Source organism: Halichoeres trimaculatus, unplaced genomic scaffold (genome assembly GCF_033239565.1).
Source record: "Halichoeres trimaculatus isolate MK-OKI-2021-1 unplaced genomic scaffold, fHalTri1.1 fHalTri1_scaffold_23, whole genome shotgun sequence".
Classification (NCBI taxonomy): domain Eukaryota; kingdom Metazoa; phylum Chordata; class Actinopteri; order Labriformes; family Labridae; genus Halichoeres; species Halichoeres trimaculatus.
In genome coordinates, this window is record NW_027437201.1 from 18,325,810 (window position 1) to 18,344,272 (window position 18,463).

At 38.6% G+C, this 18,463-nt stretch overlaps 2 protein-coding genes and 1 long non-coding RNA gene across 4 annotated transcripts in view; 2 read left to right on the forward strand and 1 right to left on the reverse strand.

The window, feature by feature from the left end:
• The first annotated feature begins 984 nt into the window (after positions 1-984).
• On the forward strand, positions 985-7,778 carry LOC141785368 (uncharacterized). 2 transcript variants are annotated; one of them, XR_012597520.1, is made up of 3 exons: positions 985-1,304; positions 1,449-1,707; positions 7,701-7,778. It is a non-coding gene; the product is annotated as an uncharacterized LOC141785368 (long non-coding RNA). The 2 variants fall into 2 exon arrangements; XR_012597519.1 differs by lacking the exon at positions 7,701-7,778 and adding an exon at positions 4,399-4,474.
• Positions 2,307-10,855, reverse strand: LOC141785367 (very long chain fatty acid elongase 6-like). Its single transcript, XM_074663676.1, has 4 exons — positions 10,554-10,855; positions 7,715-7,846; positions 5,398-5,549; positions 2,307-4,933 (listed from the first exon to the last, which is right to left on the reverse strand). The coding sequence occupies exons 1-4, from the start codon at positions 10,646-10,648 to the stop codon at positions 4,503-4,505; spliced, it is 810 nt and encodes a 269-aa protein (XP_074519777.1). The 5' UTR covers positions 10,649-10,855; the 3' UTR covers positions 2,307-4,502.
• Positions 10,856-15,054: 4,199 nt separating this feature from the next.
• The window catches only part of LOC141785361 (uncharacterized), an 84,227-nt gene continuing 80,818 nt past the window's right edge, over positions 15,055-18,463 (forward strand). The window contains exon 1 of the mRNA XM_074663656.1: positions 15,055-15,404. The gene's annotated coding sequence lies outside the window, so the exon portion shown is untranslated. The remainder of the gene's footprint in view (positions 15,405-18,463) is intronic.

Below are 18,463 nucleotides of genomic sequence, written 5' to 3' on the forward strand. Positions count from 1 at the left end.
AGCATTTTGCTTTTGCCTATGCCTTTTCAGTCACAACTTATTGTAAGAATTCTGGTTTGTTTAAAATGTCTATTTTGTGATAAATATTGTACAATGTATGTTGACTGAATAAAAATCCTACTTATCCTAATCCTAAAATAAGAAGGATGCTGAAGGACTTGTGAAAAAAAAATGATGGGAAAGTGATTTATCAAATAAATATTCATCACAATCAGACAAAAAGGTCAAATATTCTTCTGTTTTATCTTACCAATATATATATATTTTTTTGCAAAATGTTGAACTGTTAAGTAAAAATATGTAATTTTTTTCTTCTATTTGAATTACAAGTTGAATAAAAATATAACAACAAAAATAGCTTATTATTAAAAATAATTTTTAAAATATTTACCTTTTTAAATAAGGATGACACAGATATTTTAGCTCTATTAAAACATCAATTTAAAAACGTATCAGTTCCTTTGGTTGCATTTTATGTCTGTTTATGCTTATTTAGTGCTGTTTTCATAAATGAATATTAAAAATATCAAACTTTTATGGATGAAACTATTTTTTGGTGTAAAGATTTATTGAAATAAGAACTTTGCTGAGGGACAAGTGACAAAAAAATGATAGGAGAGTGATTTATTGAATAAACTTTTATCACAATCAGACAAATTAAAATATTCTTAAGTTTTATCTTACCAATAAAAACCTCTTTTTTGTAAAATGTTAAACTGTTAAGTAAAAATATGTGATTTTTTTATCTTATTTAAAGTAAAAGTTGCATAAAAATACAAGAACATAAATAGCAAATTGTTAAAAATAAAAATAAAAATATTTCCCATTTTAAATAAGGATGACACAGATATCTTAACTCTTTTGCAACACACCTTAACATTAAAACTTAAAAAGTTAATCACATGAAGTGTTCTTGCTTCCTTTTTATGTGTGTTAGGTTGGGTTTTCTATTTTCCGAGCGGCCACTGAAAGCAGCATCATGTGCCCACTCGCGTGCCTCGCAGAGTAGAGGTTCACACAGCTGTTTCCACTTTACCAGTTTGACTGAATGAATGGAGTCTGTGCGGCTCGTTCACGGACTGTAACATCACACTGACGACAGAGGAGACCCCGAAAAACAAAGGCCAGATCACAAAATACTGCATTCATGGAGAGGGTTTGAAGTTTTTCTGCATGAAATTCTCACAAAAAGTTATGAGAGCTTAAAAGAAACATGTAAAATACTCTGTGACAAGCTGAAGTCTCATATCTCATGAGGAGGAATAGCACAGGAAATGATTGGAATAAGCATTAATGTGTTTACTGTAAGTCTGCTGCAGGTAGATTTAATTAATCGTCATGTTTTTGTTGTGATACACATGCATCAGAGCAATGATCTGGACTGTATCAGAGTGGATCAGGTCTCAGTGTGTCTGTCCTTTACGTCCTCCATCCTCTCTCCGCTGCAGGACTTCAGTGCTGAGCCTGCAGAGTCCTGTCCTCCATCACCCCGCAGTGACCTCACAGCAGAGGTTTATATCTCAGCCTGGACGTCTGCAGAGCCGCCTGTTTTCAGACCACAGGGGGACTGTGACGGTTTCAGCTCCATAAGACAAAGTCCTGCACATGGACAAGGACTGATTGTGACAGTGGAGGATGGTGGTTATCACAGAGATGGATTATCACTCTGAGGAGTTACTGTGCTGTCCTGGATCAGTCTATGATGAGGTGAGTGTTTCACGACAAGAAACATTCAAAAGAACTGCTCATGTCATGTCTCATAGTGTCAAAAACAGAAGATAAACTCTAAAATAAGAAACAAAACCCAACCTGTGTGCACTCAGCTGTAGCTCTGAATTGAAGTCACTCGATAGTATTTTTCTTACCCCCAGCTCAGCGCCCAGTGAGTCTGTTCTCAGGCCGCCCCCCTTACACAGAAACATGTGCTAACATGTGATCACATGTACTCACATGAAGAAAACATGGAGCATTAATGTGGTTTGTCTGAAAAGGGGAGGTGTCTTAGCTTTATGCTAACTTGTTTTCACAAAATGTTTGTTTTGTTCACATTTCTGTGGATGATTTGTACACAATGCTATTTAAAAAATCCAGGACAGGATCATCTCAGAGCTCAATTATCATGAGTGTTTGTAAAAATCCAGATTGTTTATCTCTATGTCCGGTTAGGATGACTTTGGCCTCTTTACCACAGAGATAACAAACTAATCAGGAAGCCAAAAAGAGGCCAATTCCTCTAAAGAAATCAACACACAGCGACTTTTCAAAACCAAAATGTTTTATTGTAACATTTCAACGTCAAAGCCCTTTAGCGGTTTTCTTCCCTTTGCAGTCGACGGGGTGAAATCAGTGTTTTTAAACGTTAAAACTTAAGAGACAGACCGACACACATGTGCTCACATTTATCCCCCGACAGAAACGAATGACAGATGCTCCATTTGGCACAGGAATGAATCATTCATTTCAAGTTGTAAAATTCAAGTCATAGTGGTTAAACATGGAGACAGATTCAGCTTTGAATCCCAGTGAATGGAAGTTTATAAGCTGCAGCTACACATAGATTAGGTCCGTTATGTGACGGGGAAAAGGACGGGATGAAAGTTTTCTGTGTCAGAAATAAATCTCTGTAAAGATCAGTGAGGAAGAGGAGGGCTGTGAGGAAACAAACACAAGGTCTGAATGAACATCTAAAGGTCCGTTTTAGGTCCATGTTGTATTATTTCAGAAAATAAATACACTTTTGTTAAATACAGAGGAAGAACTCGAGCATGTCTCACTCTTAGCAGCTCATTGAACGCAGCAACTCATAACCACACGACGCTCCCACTTGAATTTCTGTTTGTTGTTGTCAAATATCAATATCATCTTTTCACAAAGGGCACAAACACTTTAATAAGTAGAAGAGGAAGAAGGATATACTGGACTTGAAAAAGGGGCACAAGTGGAACATCTTGGGGTCGGATGCATGCAAGAAAACTTTAGTTTACAAGTTTTTTTTTAAAACTGATATCCAGATTCTTGTTGGTCTGGGACGCAAAATACAGAAGAGGGGGGAGTTTAATTTTACTAATATTGTTTTAAAACCATCTAACTTCTAAATCTAAAAAGATTTATTCATGTTTGTTTTCATCTGGGCCTCTATTATCCAACATATGTTTTAATTTTCAAACACATTGTGTTTAATTCTTAAATATTTTAAATTTAGAGTTTTCTAATTACATCAGTTTAACTTTATTGCACACTTTAAAATGATGGCATTACTTTGAGTTTCCTGTTTTAAGTGCTAATAATATTTAATTTGTTAAAGAGCTTGCTAAAGAGACCCTAACTATAAGAGCCATGTTGGGGCTGAGAAGGTGTGATGCCTGAATTATCCAGCAGGTGTCACTCTTCAGTTCAAATATTGAGCTCTACATTTAGAAACCTTCACTGAGGGGTTAGGATGATGTAGACTTTTAACGGCTAAGGTATGCTATGCTAAATAAAATAGACAGAGAATCTTCTTCCGGAAAGTTTGTGACACGAACATGAGGATAAAAAGTTTTAGACGTCTATCAACAGTGAACACCAGGAGTGAACATCCATACACAGATTAGATATGACTGACATCATGCAGGGGGTGAAGAGGAAGACTTTGTCCAGTTTGAGTTCTCAGGTGAGATGAAGGCAGAGTGTGCTCAGTGTGTAAACATGTTTTCTGAACAGTAAAACGAAAAGGTCACGGTCAGGTTCAACGTCTTACATAACCAGAGCAGCTATCTGTCAGATGGAGAATGTTTGACTCTGATCGTAGCATCAGATTAAGTCTTTGAGCGCTGAGAGACAGACGTTTCAACTTCTGTTATGTGGTGAAGGTGTGACATTCTGAGTGTGCTTCAGGGCTAGGCATTTAAAATACTGTGTGTGTGTGCGTGCACGCATTGTACTCTTATTTAAATCAGTGCATTGTGGATTACTCTTTCCCTTTTGCTATCCTGTGGTTCACAGTGTTGGGGCCAAAACAGACACAACTTTAAAAAACAGTTTTCACAAAAACTCTTACTTTCTGTCTTTCTGAATCCAACTGAAGTCATTCAACATCTAGAGACACAGTTAGCTTAGCTCTATTTCTGCTAAGCTAAGCTATCCCTGCTTTAAATAATACCCTTCCTAACATGTTGAAATATTCCTTTAACATCCTCAAAGTATGTTTTTCTAAATCAGAGCTTTAAATCAACGACTCATTTGACTAATTACGAACACAAACATCTGTAAACACCTCTCACAAACATTTGGCCCTCTTTTTCTGTAACTGGTCTTTAGTAGAACGTAAACAAAGTTTGAGCTGTGTTAGTCCCTTTTTCATCCTAATGTTATCTGAGCTAATGTTGACATCGTGTTAAACCGGCCTCCTCTTCCCAGCTACTCTAAACCCAGGTCTGAGTCGGTGTGTGAGCTACAGGTTTCTATAGACAGTCCGGTGGAGATGCCCTAAAAGAGGAGGAACCTGTGAACTAGTCACGACTCTACTCTGCCTTGGATCCTTTGCCGCCCGACGAGCCTCTGAGGTAGGTGTTGTAGAAGAACAAGGCGAACAGGACCAGGTAGCTGAGGTACATGACCGAGCCCCATGTGATGTTGTCCATGTTGGACGGACAGTGGACGTCGTGCTTCCAGCGGTACACCAAACCCAGCACGGTGAGCCCCATCGCCATCTGCATGATCTGAGTGGCCGTGATGATCATGGCGCAGATTCGAGGAATCCTCACGCCGGCCGCCTTGGCTGCATAATACGAGTACATGAGGGAATGGACGATGTAGTTCATGGTCATGAACCAGCCGCCACCCGCCACCTGGTCTTTGTAGGAGTACCAGGAGTAGAGCAGCACGGTGATGTGGTGATACCAGTGGAGGAAGATGAGGCGCTGCTTCCTCAGGATGATGAAGACGGTGTCACCTGAGGGAAAAAAAGGACATTACTCACAAGCTCCACAGCTGAAATATTTCGCTTCCTCACAGACAAACAGCTTTCTGATGAACTATGTGCAGATTTAATACAGAAGCTGCTCCCTGTGAACATGTCAGGTGGTAAATCAATGCCCCGACCAATCAAAGGAAGAGGACATCCTCTCCTCTCTGCATCAATCTCACTTTAATGCAGCTTTCTGCCACCTCAGCATCTCCAGCCTCCATTTCCCAGAAAGCACCAGGAGAAAAGATGAGTGTGCAGAGCAGCAGCTCTTACTGTGATTGTTTCTTTAGATTTACAGGAAACTTTAAGAGTTCAGAGGAACATACGTCAGGAGACGAGAGGAAGTGACAGCTGAAGGTTAAACTTTACGGCTTTCACTGCTTTTAAATACTCTGAAGAGAGCATGTGAAGAAGAAGTATCGGGGTTATGAAGGAGGAGGAAGTCTCACCCAGCTCGGGGGCTTTGCTGAGGACGAAGGCGTAGGCCCAGAATTTGGTGATGGGGGCGCTGTAGAAACTGGAGTCACACACGGACTGCCTGAAGCCGCTGTTGTTGATGACGTGGAACATGTAGAGTCCTGTTCTCAGAGCGCCGATGATACTGCAACATGCAAACACATTAACACACACATTAACACAATGAGCTGAGATCAGGGCAAAGATTAAACTCACAAAACACAACGGCTTCTTGTTCTGTGTGCATCATTTTACAACCCGGCAGTTTGTTTTTTCATAAAAGAGGTAAACCACAGAGCTCTTCCCTCTTGTCCATTGTTCCGCTTCTGCTGCAGCCATAAAACCTCAACATGACTCATCACTATAAAGTGATAAACCTCTAACTGCTCTGCTATCAGTGTAATGTTGCAACGTATCGATCCAGAGATTGCAGGAGGAAGAGCTTCTGTGAAACGATCTGATACAACACTCAGAAAAAAGCAGCATGCAGCATCTTCATCCCTATATTTATTTATAATAAATAAAACTGAGCATCAAGGTGTTACTAAGACAGATGTTACAATCCTTTTCATGTTTTAAAAGCTTCACCTTTTGTTTAAGGACACAGCTCACAACTTTAAACCCAGTAAGGAATGTTTCTGTGTCATCAAACTGGTTTCAACTTTTTCAGAAGTGAAAATACTCAGAGCACATTCCTCTCCTGCATCCACCCAAGACTGATGACCTCCTGAAGGTGGTGAAAACAACAGGCATGTAATCTCTCCGTCACAGGAACAAAGAGATAATACTTTAAGTCTGGAGTCTTTTCTCTTTAAGTATCATAAGAAATTAGGGCTTGGACGATATCCTATTCACGGGATTCGCTTCTATTGCAATTTTTGGGGTGCCGATTCGATTTAAATTGCGATTCTTTGATACTTACGGTCTTTAGTTTGCTTTATTAACACCATACTATGTTCCTGTGTGTCTGTGCGTTGGGCTGCACACTGCCCGATTGCCCGCCCCCTCCGTCCACCATTATCTAATGTAATACTATAGAACGGCGTTTTAACTTTGTGTAAGTTGCTCATTGTGTGTTTACAGTTTGACTTTTTTTTCTACTTACTGTGTTTAAAGTTTAACTTCTTTATTTATTATTGTGTTTACAGCTTATTCTTATTTATCATTGGTTAACACTTATGTTGACAGTGTTATAATTAAAGTTCCTTGTTTTAATTTAATAGTGTTCTGTCCCTGTCTTGAATCATATGGGTATTATAATAATTTGTGATTATATACAGTATATATCCTGTGTATTTCAATGAATTTATAATATATATCAGCCGACATATTGTATATCAGCCGATATATCAGATATTGGCCGAAATATTGGATATCGGCTTTTTTTTGCCCCCAGTATCGGTATCGGCATCGGCCCCAAAAATCCCATATCGGTCGGGCTCTAACAGTGTCTACAGACTATATCAAGAGCGATATTTTCTAGGGGTGCATCAACCACAATTTTCTGGCTGATCACCCATCTCCAATCTTTAAAAAGCCTGACCTGCCGATTCCAATTTTTTATTTTTTATAACTGACAGCATATACCTTCAATGTTCCAATCTTAATCTCCCAGAGGTTTATAAGATCAGTTTCATATGTGAGGATGGGCCAATCACTGATCCCCCAAAATTAAGGAAATCGGCACCGATTGATTGGCGCATCCCATAAAATGCACATCACGTGAGTCAGAGAGCGACATTTTACCCTCTGCTGGAGAAAGTGGTAACTTTTTTTCCAATCCAGTTGCTGAACAAAGACTGAAACTTTTGACTAAGAATCCAGATTTTGATATTGTCAAACAAAAAATCCTGATATACTGATTTTTGATTTTTTTTTCTCCAACCCTTATTAGAAATTCAGGAGAAAAACAAACAGTTATTCTCAAGATTTATAGTATTTTGTGGACAACTCTGTACTGTACAAGACAAAATAACTGAACTTTCTGACACAGTGTCTCAAATTAACCACAGAAATGTAAATGTAATCCTGGATTTGAGTCATAAATCAATAAAAAATCTGGTGTTCTTTCAGATAAAAGTCACATTTACATGAAAAGAAATCAGAACAGTGGCGAAGGGGGTCTTTAAAGCAACACACTCGTATCTTGCAGAGTTGGATGAACCCTCACCCTCCACAGACGAAGCTGATTCTCACGTGTAACGCTTGCAGGGAAAACCTTATCATCCAGACTTTGGAATCAGACTGTGCATGCATCAAAAATGTTAAACACTTGTTTCTGCGTGTCTTTCTGCAGTCTGATCACCTCACCTGAAGATGGCGAGGCTGAGTGACCACAGCACCAACGGGCGCCGCAGGTTCAGCTTCGGCCGCTCCCTCATGAAGTGCTGACCACCGAACACGAACGCAGCATACAGGCCACAGAACATGAAGGCTTTGCTCCTGTGGAGTAAGACACAAAACGACACACGAAGGCACCAGTTAGCATCACTGCAACTTTATCATCTGGTTTAAACAAAGCTGAAAGTAGAGATTAATTTCTAAAAACTCAACATTTATCTCATTAAGTCACTGAGGAGTCAGTTTTGTAACCAGTTAAGACACGTTACATAAAAAAATTACACAAGGCGGACAGAACAGACCGTACAACTGTGACTTACAGGGGTTGGTTTTATAAACCTGCTCTGGTGTCAGCCCCGCTCACGATCAGAGCAGAGGATTAACAGATTTTTGTCTGACACACTGACCATTTGGACGCTCAGCTTTGGGTCCTGATCCACTTGGTTTATCTGCAATCACTGATACTGTTTCAATTACAACCATCGAGGGTCATGATGACAGAACAGAGGAGCTCAGACACGCTGTAGCTGGGCATGATAACGCTGCAGATACAGCTGAGTCTACATGCAGATTAATGTCTCACTAATGATCAGATTAATAGAAGAAAGCGTCACATGCAAAGACAGGAATTTCAGGTATGTTGGCAGAGGTAGTGCCAACCTTTAATCACCTGATCCATCGAGAAACATGTGCCTAATAACCCAATAAAACTAAATTAGCCAGCTGATGTGGTTATTAGCCTGCTATTAAACAGGCGTGACACAAATTGATTCACAGCAGGCAGTCTCATTTTTCCCAAAATGTTTTAAGGCTTGAAAATAAATTTTAAACATCTCAGTTGGATTATTTGTCAGAAAAAGCTCAGACAGGATGATGAAATATCGTCTGCAGCCCTCGATTGCGTCACATCTGTGAGCCTGAGCGTGTCTGAAAGGGGTTTTTGGGGGGGAGAGACCAGATGACTAATCCAGATTGGCACAATACACATCAGACCAAGGAGATTCTGCTGCTACTTGACCCACTTAATACAGGGGCTCCTCCTGATAGACGAGCCCAGTTCATTCATAATAGATGCAGAAAAACAAAGAGAGTCGGAAAGGATAGAGTTCAGAGGAAGTTAGAAACTTTGTTTTTTTCACGTCTTGTGCTTCAGTGATAGTTTATCTTATCAATCTGCAGATAAAATGATGTTGATTACGTCTCTAACACATGCATGTGTTGCAAGTATGAGTAATAAAGATACAGAAAGGCAGCACAAAAGGGTAACATGACCCCTATGTTCTCTTTAATCACGAGTGAGAATACGTCCCCTTAGAATAACGGTGGACTAATATAAAAGAAATAATTACGGATGCACGATATTGGATTTTTGCCGATATCCGATATGCCGATATATCGAAACCCCCTTTTGGCCGATACCGATAATCAAAAGTTAGTTTGTTTTTTTTTCACAGTAAAGAAAGCTAAGTCTATCCTGTACTGGAATTTATATGTTACTCTTATTGTGACAGTCTTATTTGTTTAAGAAACACACATAAAACAAGACAAAAAACATTTGATTTTACCATAAATAAGAAATGTATTTTTTCAAACCCAAGACATTCAGTATTGAAATACAGAAAAATAATTTCTTTAGATCACATGAACTTTAAATGTACAATGCATTTTTAAACATAACCAAGTTGCATTTGATTATTTTAGAGCTACTGTAACAACCTGGTGACAGACACAGAGCAGTGCAAATAAATGAAGTGCTACATTTTATTTAAGGAGCTTATTTTTCAGATGGAAAATAGTAATAATCCTAACTGAATAGCACCTTATCGGTATACCGATGAACATGTTTTTAAGCTTCTATCAGCCGATACCGATAATGTGCCGATAATATCCCTAGAAATAATCAGACAGTAGGTGTTGATAGCGGCCTGAGAAGTTCCTGAATATCCGGACAAATGAAGCAACATCCTGTCCTGCAATCCAGGCACATACAGCAGAGCTGGTGACAGCATCTTTAAGCTGCTGAAGCTGAAAATATCAGGAACAAGGAAGCAAGGAGGAACATGAGAGCTGTGCAGATCTACCTGATCCTGTCTGGCAGTGTAACAGTAAGCTTTTATAGCAAAGTTGCACAACTCAGCAGAAGTAACCCTGCAGATAATCTCCAACGTAACACAAAAAATCCAGCCAGCTTATTTTTTATTATTATTTATTATTCTCTTGGCACTCCTCTCAGGGTGTCTACATGTTCCCTGCTGTGTGTGGAGGATTGTTTGGTGGATGCTGCAGTTCTCCCTGAGCTTTTACAGCTCTTCATCTGACAGCTCACTGTCCTCTGCAGCAGGGAAACAGCTGTACTCTGTCACTCTGCAGGCCCCCATGGAGGCTGGAGAAATGTGTTCTTACTGGGTTTCTGTGGAGGGGTCACTCCCTCTGTTCTAGACGTTTAATTGGACAATAGAGAAGGCGGATTTGATGTGAGCAATGATACAATAGTCATACTTTGTGTGCGTGCAGGTGCATGCTCAGACAAAGCAGCTTTGAATTTGCACACACAAGATTTTTTTTTTTTTAATTAATGTCCTGCATTAAGTTTTGTTAGATATTTTGAGTTGTATAGCCTAAGATGTGACTCACATGCATGAAAAGGTATTATATAAAGGAGGGGGGGTGGACTCGACCAATCAAATAATGTACAGTAAATGTACCTTCTACGCATGGTGAGCAGCTCGGAGCCCACAGCAGAAGAAGTCTGTATGATCTGAGTATGTTTCCATCATTTATTTTTCTATTTCCTCGTCTTCATACTCACCAGTTTTCCTGCATCCATTCCAGAGCCTGTCTTTCGTCGAAACGCCGCTCAAAATCATACTCCGCCAGCTTTAAAATCTGCTCACTCCCGTTCATTTTTGTCCTCTTCCGCGAAGTTTCTGGAAGATTTGTGGGAAGAATTCAGAGAAATCCGTCCACACAGGTCGGCTGAGAGAGAAGAGACTGAGGGCTGCACCTTTAATCAGCAGATACTGGCCGGGTTATCACCGGTCATAGTCCGAGGAGACGCCGGGAAGATGTGGTACCACCACCAGATTCACTTCCCCACTGTCACTCCACTCTGCTGCCCCAGCGCGTGGAGCTCGATACATTACATAACACGAGCTTCCTGCGTAGACTTTCAAAATAAAAGCATCTGAGTTATGACGCAGCACCAGATTCCAGTAGACAACTTAACATACACCAAAAGTAAAAACCAGCACACTTAAACTCCTATTTTTAGCTAAAAAGTTTCCCTCCTCCTTTTTGTGCTTTTTTTTCTTTTTTCTTTTTTACAATATTTGTTTTGATTTAGTTTACATTTGATATAGTAAGGAGACGAAAACAACCTCAGCAAAAATGTAGACTGTCCATCAAACTAATATAATTTTACTCCCCTTTTTATTTAAACACGCACAAAGTAGAGTTGCTTGAAATAAGACTATGGATCAATTAATAAAATTAAATCACATCCACATTGCGTTTTTTCTTCTAGATACAGATTCTGTCAGGTTATTGATAAAGCTACTGCAGCTTTTATTCTCTTATTTTATTTTATTTTTTTGTAGTTTATACTTTGATGTATAAACATTTTTCTAAATGACAGTAAAAGGCCATCCATCTCTTATCTTAATTTTTTGAGAACTTCAATTTATATTGTTTTATTAACACATCTTCAAAATTCTTTAATTTTGTGTTCGTTTATTTCAGTTTAAAGATCTCTTCAGCTTTATGTAATTACAGTTGACAAAAGCACTTCCAATAATCTTACTTTTGGTTAGTTGCAGCTTACATGTGAGTTAATAATATTCATTAATCACGTTGATATCATTACGGCTTTTTTATTTTAGGTAATAAATAATTTTTTAAATGATGTAAAGCAGCCTATTTAAGATATTTTGACTAAAGTTGTTGATAAATCAATGAGTAAATTAAAGTAAGGCTCATTTCAACAATTTTCTAATGAACCTGTTATATTGGGAAAAGAACATCAAAATATTTTGTAGAAAAATCTTATGGATTTATTAAGTAACCTCAATAAAGCTTTTTCTATGAATAATTACGATTAATACGATTTAAACTATTTTAACGAAATCCAAACCAGTAAATAAAAAAGTTTCGAGCAGTCGTTTCCGGTCGTTCGTGCTGCTTTTCTGTAACTTGACGCTCAGAGCACGTTTTCTGCTCCACGAGCACACAGTGATGGAGGCGGTTGGAAGGGGCGGGGCTAAGCAGTGACGTTGTATTGTCTGATGGGAGCGTAGCCTGTAAATCCAGAGCGTGTCCACCCAGACAATGATAACTAGGACACTTGACTCTAATTTTCATGCTTCAGTAACGACATTTACTCCTTTATTGTTCTGCTTTTTATCCTCTTTGTGTAGAGACTCCAGCTCTACTGGCAACAGTCAGTTTTTAGTTTTTGCTTTGCCCAGTTTATTATCTAAGATATATGATAACAACATATAAAAACAGCTTTTAAAATTCCAGCAACTTACTTATAATGTAAAGTACGGTTTTTGTCATTGTATCTATGGCTTATCTGGTCAATCATCCTGAGAGAAGACAAAATTGTGCAAAAAACTAATGTTCAAAGTGCTTTTACTAGACTGTACTTATTTTAATACTACAGAAAATGTATAGTTAATCAAAGAAAGTTCACCTTAACTTTTTAAATTAATATATATATATATATATATATATATATATATATATATATATATATATATATATATATATATATATATATTCTGTGTGAAATGTCAAAAACAAAAATGTGCCAGCTGTTGCTTTTGTACAAATAACATTTTTTAAAGTGTTTTCCTTTTTTTTCCTACAGTTATAAACTTAGTCTTTTGTGTTGTAAGACTTAAGGTGAGGCAAAATCAGATATTTAAAGGTTTGTATTGTTAATATTTTTCTTTTCATTCATCATTTTATACATCAGAAGTGTTGAAGAAACAAATTTCTTATATTACCAAAACATTTAGAGCACATTTATATTCAAATATTATTTTCTTATCTGTTGTTATCATGTATTACACTCCAACTTCTCTTCATTAGTGATTAGTTTATTCTATTTTACTGTATCTCAAATTGTCTGTTTGAAATATTTGATCAGACTGTGACTCTTGAACTTGTGCTTTCAAGGAGAGACTCACTTGCAACACACCTGAACCCTGTCTGAAATATGATTACATAACCCTCAGATTGCATCACTGCTCACATCTGTTGGCTGACTGCTGTGGGGAGTCATCCAGGCTGGATCACCAACAGGGCAGAGAAAACCTGTCAAACCAAGGTTCATTATGATGCAACAGTTAGGTGGTGTGATTAACTGTGACTCTGATGGGAGTGTGTGAACGTAAAGAGCCTTAAAACACAAAACTTACCTCATAAATAATAATGTGCTTTCCCTCACCTGATCTCAGGCTGTCAAATCTGGATAGAGGAGCTTCATGTCCTGACAGAGACACCAGCTGCAGCATGTGGAGTGAAGATGTCAGGAAGCAAATTAGCTCAACTTGTAGTGAAAAGGAGGAGGTGACAACACCTAGGTTCATAGGTACTGGTCATTTTGGCTTACTGCTTTGAATAGAAATCACTATTCTACTCTACACTCTACACCTGGCTCCTGCCGACAGCTTCCACAACTACTTCTCTTTACATGACACAAGCAGTTAGAGCTGCAATTGTTGAAGCCACCAGCAGGAGAAGCCTCAATCTATTTTAATATTAAATGTGATATACTCAAGAAATAAATAATAATAATAATTGGCTAAAAAAAAAAGGAAAAAAAAAACTTTTTACCCACCCAGGTGAGCCGCATCTGACAGCAAAAATCCTGGTATTTGAAAGCTAAAAAAAAAAAAAATCAATCAATTTTTACTTATGTCAAGTAGCGGTGACCCACTCTGTTTGCTAAAATTAGACTATATATTTTTTTAAAACCAGCATACTTTCTAGAAATTAGCTGGGTAGCTTAGCCCAAGTGAAAAATTATGTTTTCAGATATTTCAATGTTGCAATATTTAAATTTCCAGAAGGGGAAGCTCAACTAGTTGTGCAAATTATATTTACAAGGTTGGAAAAAAAACAGTCTTTCTTTTTAAAGGACTGTACTGGATCTTGTTGTGTGGAACCTGCATTGTTTTGAGCTACCAGCAGGGGGAGCCTTAATCTTGTTCTCAAAAAAAAATGTTAACGAGTTAATATAATAATAATAATAATAATAATGATAATAATAATAATAATAATAATAATAATAATAATAATAATAATAATGTATTATTATTATTATTATAACAATAAAATGGTATATTATTATTATTATTATTATTATTATTATTATTATTATTATTATTATTATTGTTTTTGTTGTTGTTATTATTATTACGATTATTATTATTATTATAAGTTGACATAAATTAAAATAAATTAATGATAAATTAATAATAATAATACTAATGATGATGATGTAAAAAATACACCAGATAGGTCAGAGAACATATTAATTTGGCAGTTGTAAAAGGAGAGACTTTACAGTAAAACATGCAAAGACTTTGTCTGAGAACTGCAGCTTATTTAAGAGTGCAGAGTATGATTATACCTTAATTTTGTGTGTTTTATAATCTATGCGTTGTCACTGTAGTTATTTCAAAGGCAAAAACTCAAACTAGAAAATAATTTGAACCTTTCAAACACTTTTTATTCTTCAGGTGCTTTGACAAAACACTTTTTTTGTTTATATACTGAATATTCCCCTGGGGTCTCTTGACTCAGGGGACTTGATGGCTCTCTAGTGCTGAATGGAGCAGCCTGTTGAGAATAGAAGCGTTATTGTGGAGGAGACAGAGTGAAAACAGCTCTAACACAGACGGCCTTTTTAGCAGCCCCACTGCCCTCCTGCTACACTTTGATCCCCTTTAACTAAGTTCAGGCAGTTCCACTCACTACCTCCAGGGGGCGGCAGAGAGTAAAATAAAGATGCTCCAATTTAATGCAGCACAAACTGAGATCCTATCGACATTACGCTAATGTGGATTGAGTCAAATCCTTTCTCAACCCTCGATGTTTTGGAGTATAATTGGATCTTGCTAATGTCTAAACACATAATTAATGTGCGTAATTTTAAATCACGTGATGTAATCCAGCTTTTATGGAGGTTTCAGGGGCCATAGTTTAGAACTACCTGCATACTGATCCATTAACTTAATCCAACCTGACTAACTTGTTCCTGACAGGCACACTGGAGCTGGAGAGGAGGCAGACTGGGCATGCCCAGCCCGGTGGGGAGGGAGGAAGACGAGAAGAGGAGAGAGTGGAAGAGTTGAGATGTTTGTGTGTGAGAGCTGAGGCGGACGCTGAAAACCCGACCAGGATCCGTCCACTTCACGGCATCACGTCTGTTTCCACCTGTCGAGAAACAGACAGTCTTCCTCTTCATTCTTAGCCTTCACACGACACACACTCTCTCCTCACACACACACACACTGGCACTGATACCGGAGCAGGAGGGAGCGGATAAATGTGGACTGCAGTGTCTCATTTGCAGCATCTCATTATCTCCGGTACCGGCTGGACCAGCACTGCTGCTGCTGCTGCCTCACCGGATCCATCAGCGCACATCCTGGTGAGTAAACACCTTCTGTTATCTACCTTCTTCGTGTTTTGCAGACGTGTCTGGTGAATTCTCTGCTTCAGCTCATTGCGGTTTCGCACTGCTGTGTTGTTGCCTCACATCCCATCACATGCATGCAGTAAACACAACCCACAACTTGAGGCATGCACGTAGAAAGAGACAGCGCACTGCATCGGTGAGACATGCAGCCGGACCTGTAGGATGCAGAGAAAGGTCATAGCTGCTCCTTTCAAGAAGAGCTGCCATTGACGCATCTGTGCGTGACACTCAGCCTGCGCACACGGAGTTAAGTTTTGCCCTTGGCAGGAAAAGTTGGCACAGGAGTGGTTTAATGTTAGGTGAGTTTGTACGTGAGGTGGTTATAAATTCATGTGTCAGCTCCTGGAGACAACAGGCCCACAGGTCAATGCAGACCTGCTGACTGTGTAAACATACCTTCATCAGATGAGGGGGTATCTTTAACCCTTTGATTCAAAGCCTTACAAAAAGTCTGTTGAGGTGTTTCAGCATTTCATGTTTCTTTTTTAGGCTTTACTGCAAAAATAGTTGAGGTTGCATGATGAGTGAAAGCTGGAAATAGTGACATCTTGCTGCATTGGTTTTGTTTATTTCTTTAATTAATCTGTTTGGGGTTAAATATTGTCAACAAACACAAACTTTTGAATCTTTTTGTTATCATTTTTGGGATTTAGATGAATGACAACTTGACTGGAGGTTAATCTGCAACAATCCTGATGATTGATTAATTAAACATTTGGTTATTATTGATTACTAAGAATGAAATCAGCAACAGCTTCTGTATTTCAGCTGAACACCTGACAGCATCGACAGTACCTGTACGCTAACCCATACTCGCTATGATAAATGACACTGCAGGAAAAAGTCTCTGCAGCTCAGAGACGACAAGACTGCATGACTGTTTTCAGGCCCTGTCAAATGTCGCTGCTGCATGTGACCAAGAGCCGATCCATTCACCGCCACCACCACCAAGGGCACCTGGAAGCATTTTGTCTTCATTTGTTGCAGTTTATGAATCCCCCATCTGGGACCTAGTCTAGACTCTGCCTCCGGGTTTCAGTGACTGGACGGTGGGGGTAGAAAAAGACTCTATTCTTTTCACCTTGCGAAGAGAGGAAACACACACACACACACACACACACACACACACACTCATATAAACAGAGCGAAACACACATCTACTCCATCAGGTTTGCAGGGCTGTTTGTCAGAGAGACTCTCTGAGGAGTAGCTGCTCCTGAAATCAGTCTGTTTGTCACATCGCAGAAGTCGGACTTCATTTTACTTTCCCTGAAAGTCTTAATGAATTGGAGTGTTTTGGATTGTTAAATAACTTTACATATCTGAGGGAAGGAGCTAGAGGACTGTTCAAGGGTATTCATCAGGCTGTGAGCCACCACGGCACAGTCATCTTGTTTTTTCATGCCAGAAGTGAAGAATGCTGTGTTATGAAAAATGAAGCTGTGGTCCAAGATGACTTTTCGTGAGTAAACAAAGTGTTTTGATCAGGAAGAGATTCTTTTTTGTGATTCATACATCATTTTACTGTGCTGAGCTGCCATCATCTGTGTTTGTTTACATCAGGGTAGTAGATTATTTACGTCTAACTGAAGCAACAGCCCCACAAGTGGCTGGTGGCTGCATATTTATTTATTATCTATTTTGACAACTTAACAGACACATCCCTACTTAAAGAGGCTGTGAGGACTATCTGAAGTGGATTGGCTGTGACAACAAGCAAAATCTGTCAGTTTGTACAGTGGTTTACTAGCCAGCTATAAATAGCTCTACTCACAGCTTGGTGATCTGGGACGTAACTGAGCTAACATAACCTCACTCTTCATTTTGTTGATAGACTCTCAAGTTTGAAAAGACCACTGCAGAATAACTGCTGACTGTGGGTTGGAATGAACATTAGCACAAACAGTTTAGCCTTTAGCTTATGTTTTAGCCTTGAGCTCATGCTCTATCACTCTCCTGTTAAGCTTTCTTCTGCTCCTCTGTCCTTTTTCTGACTGACAGTTAGGCTCAGTGTCCAACAACACTACAAAATGAATCACAGAAATAGTTTTCGTGGAGAAAAACACAGATCTCTCAATCCAACTTTTCTGGTTCTGATACCGATACCTGGGCTTTGGGTATTGACCGATTCCGATACCGATGCGATACCAGTAGCCACGGTTACAAGAGGAGTTTTTCGTCTTTCTGAATGGAATCTTTGTGAATGACTTTTCTGAAAACAATAGTAAACATGGAAAGGAATATTCCAATCTCTGGTCTACATGTGCTGTAATCAAACAGAATAGTCAATGAGGCATGCGCAGAAAAACGTAAACATCACGAGATTTATCAAAGATGGAGGATGACAGTTTGTTTATCACAGTGTTGCAATACTCCATATTGCGAGTTTGTCGTCCGTCCAGTCTTGAAATTATGTTCATTTCTTTCAAAGTTTATATCAAAAACAAACTTTTCGCAGCAGTCCAGTGCTGACGGCTCGCCACCATTTTTAAAGTTGAGGAACGTCTCTAGTTGCGTCTTACGTCATATCTGAGCATGCGCTGAAAGAACGCACCCTGACAACTTTCCGTTTGAGTGGATACATGGTACCTCAATCGGTTTGGGGAAAGAATTATTCCACGCCTGTGAAACCGATTAAATGTCCCTTCAGATTTGGCACTTTTCTTTCAGAATGAGGTGTTTACAAAGGTTAAATTCTTTCCGTTTGTGCAAATAAACCGAAAGCAAGCGGAATATTGGGGTCCATGGAAACGTGGCTAGTGTTAACCTGCATGCTCTACTGAGGATCAAGACTGGTAATGTTTTGAGTAAAAGACAAAAAAATGAGTCTATGGAGTTATTGAAGTTAATGTTTATTTAAACTATGAGATATTTAAATGTTTACCAGAAAAACAATTCTTCAGAATGTACACAAGTCCTATTTAATTGTAAACTTTGAAATCCTGTAGATTGATGATACAGCAAAAAAAAAAAGAAAGTGTATCAAAGATATAATTTCAAATCAAATAATA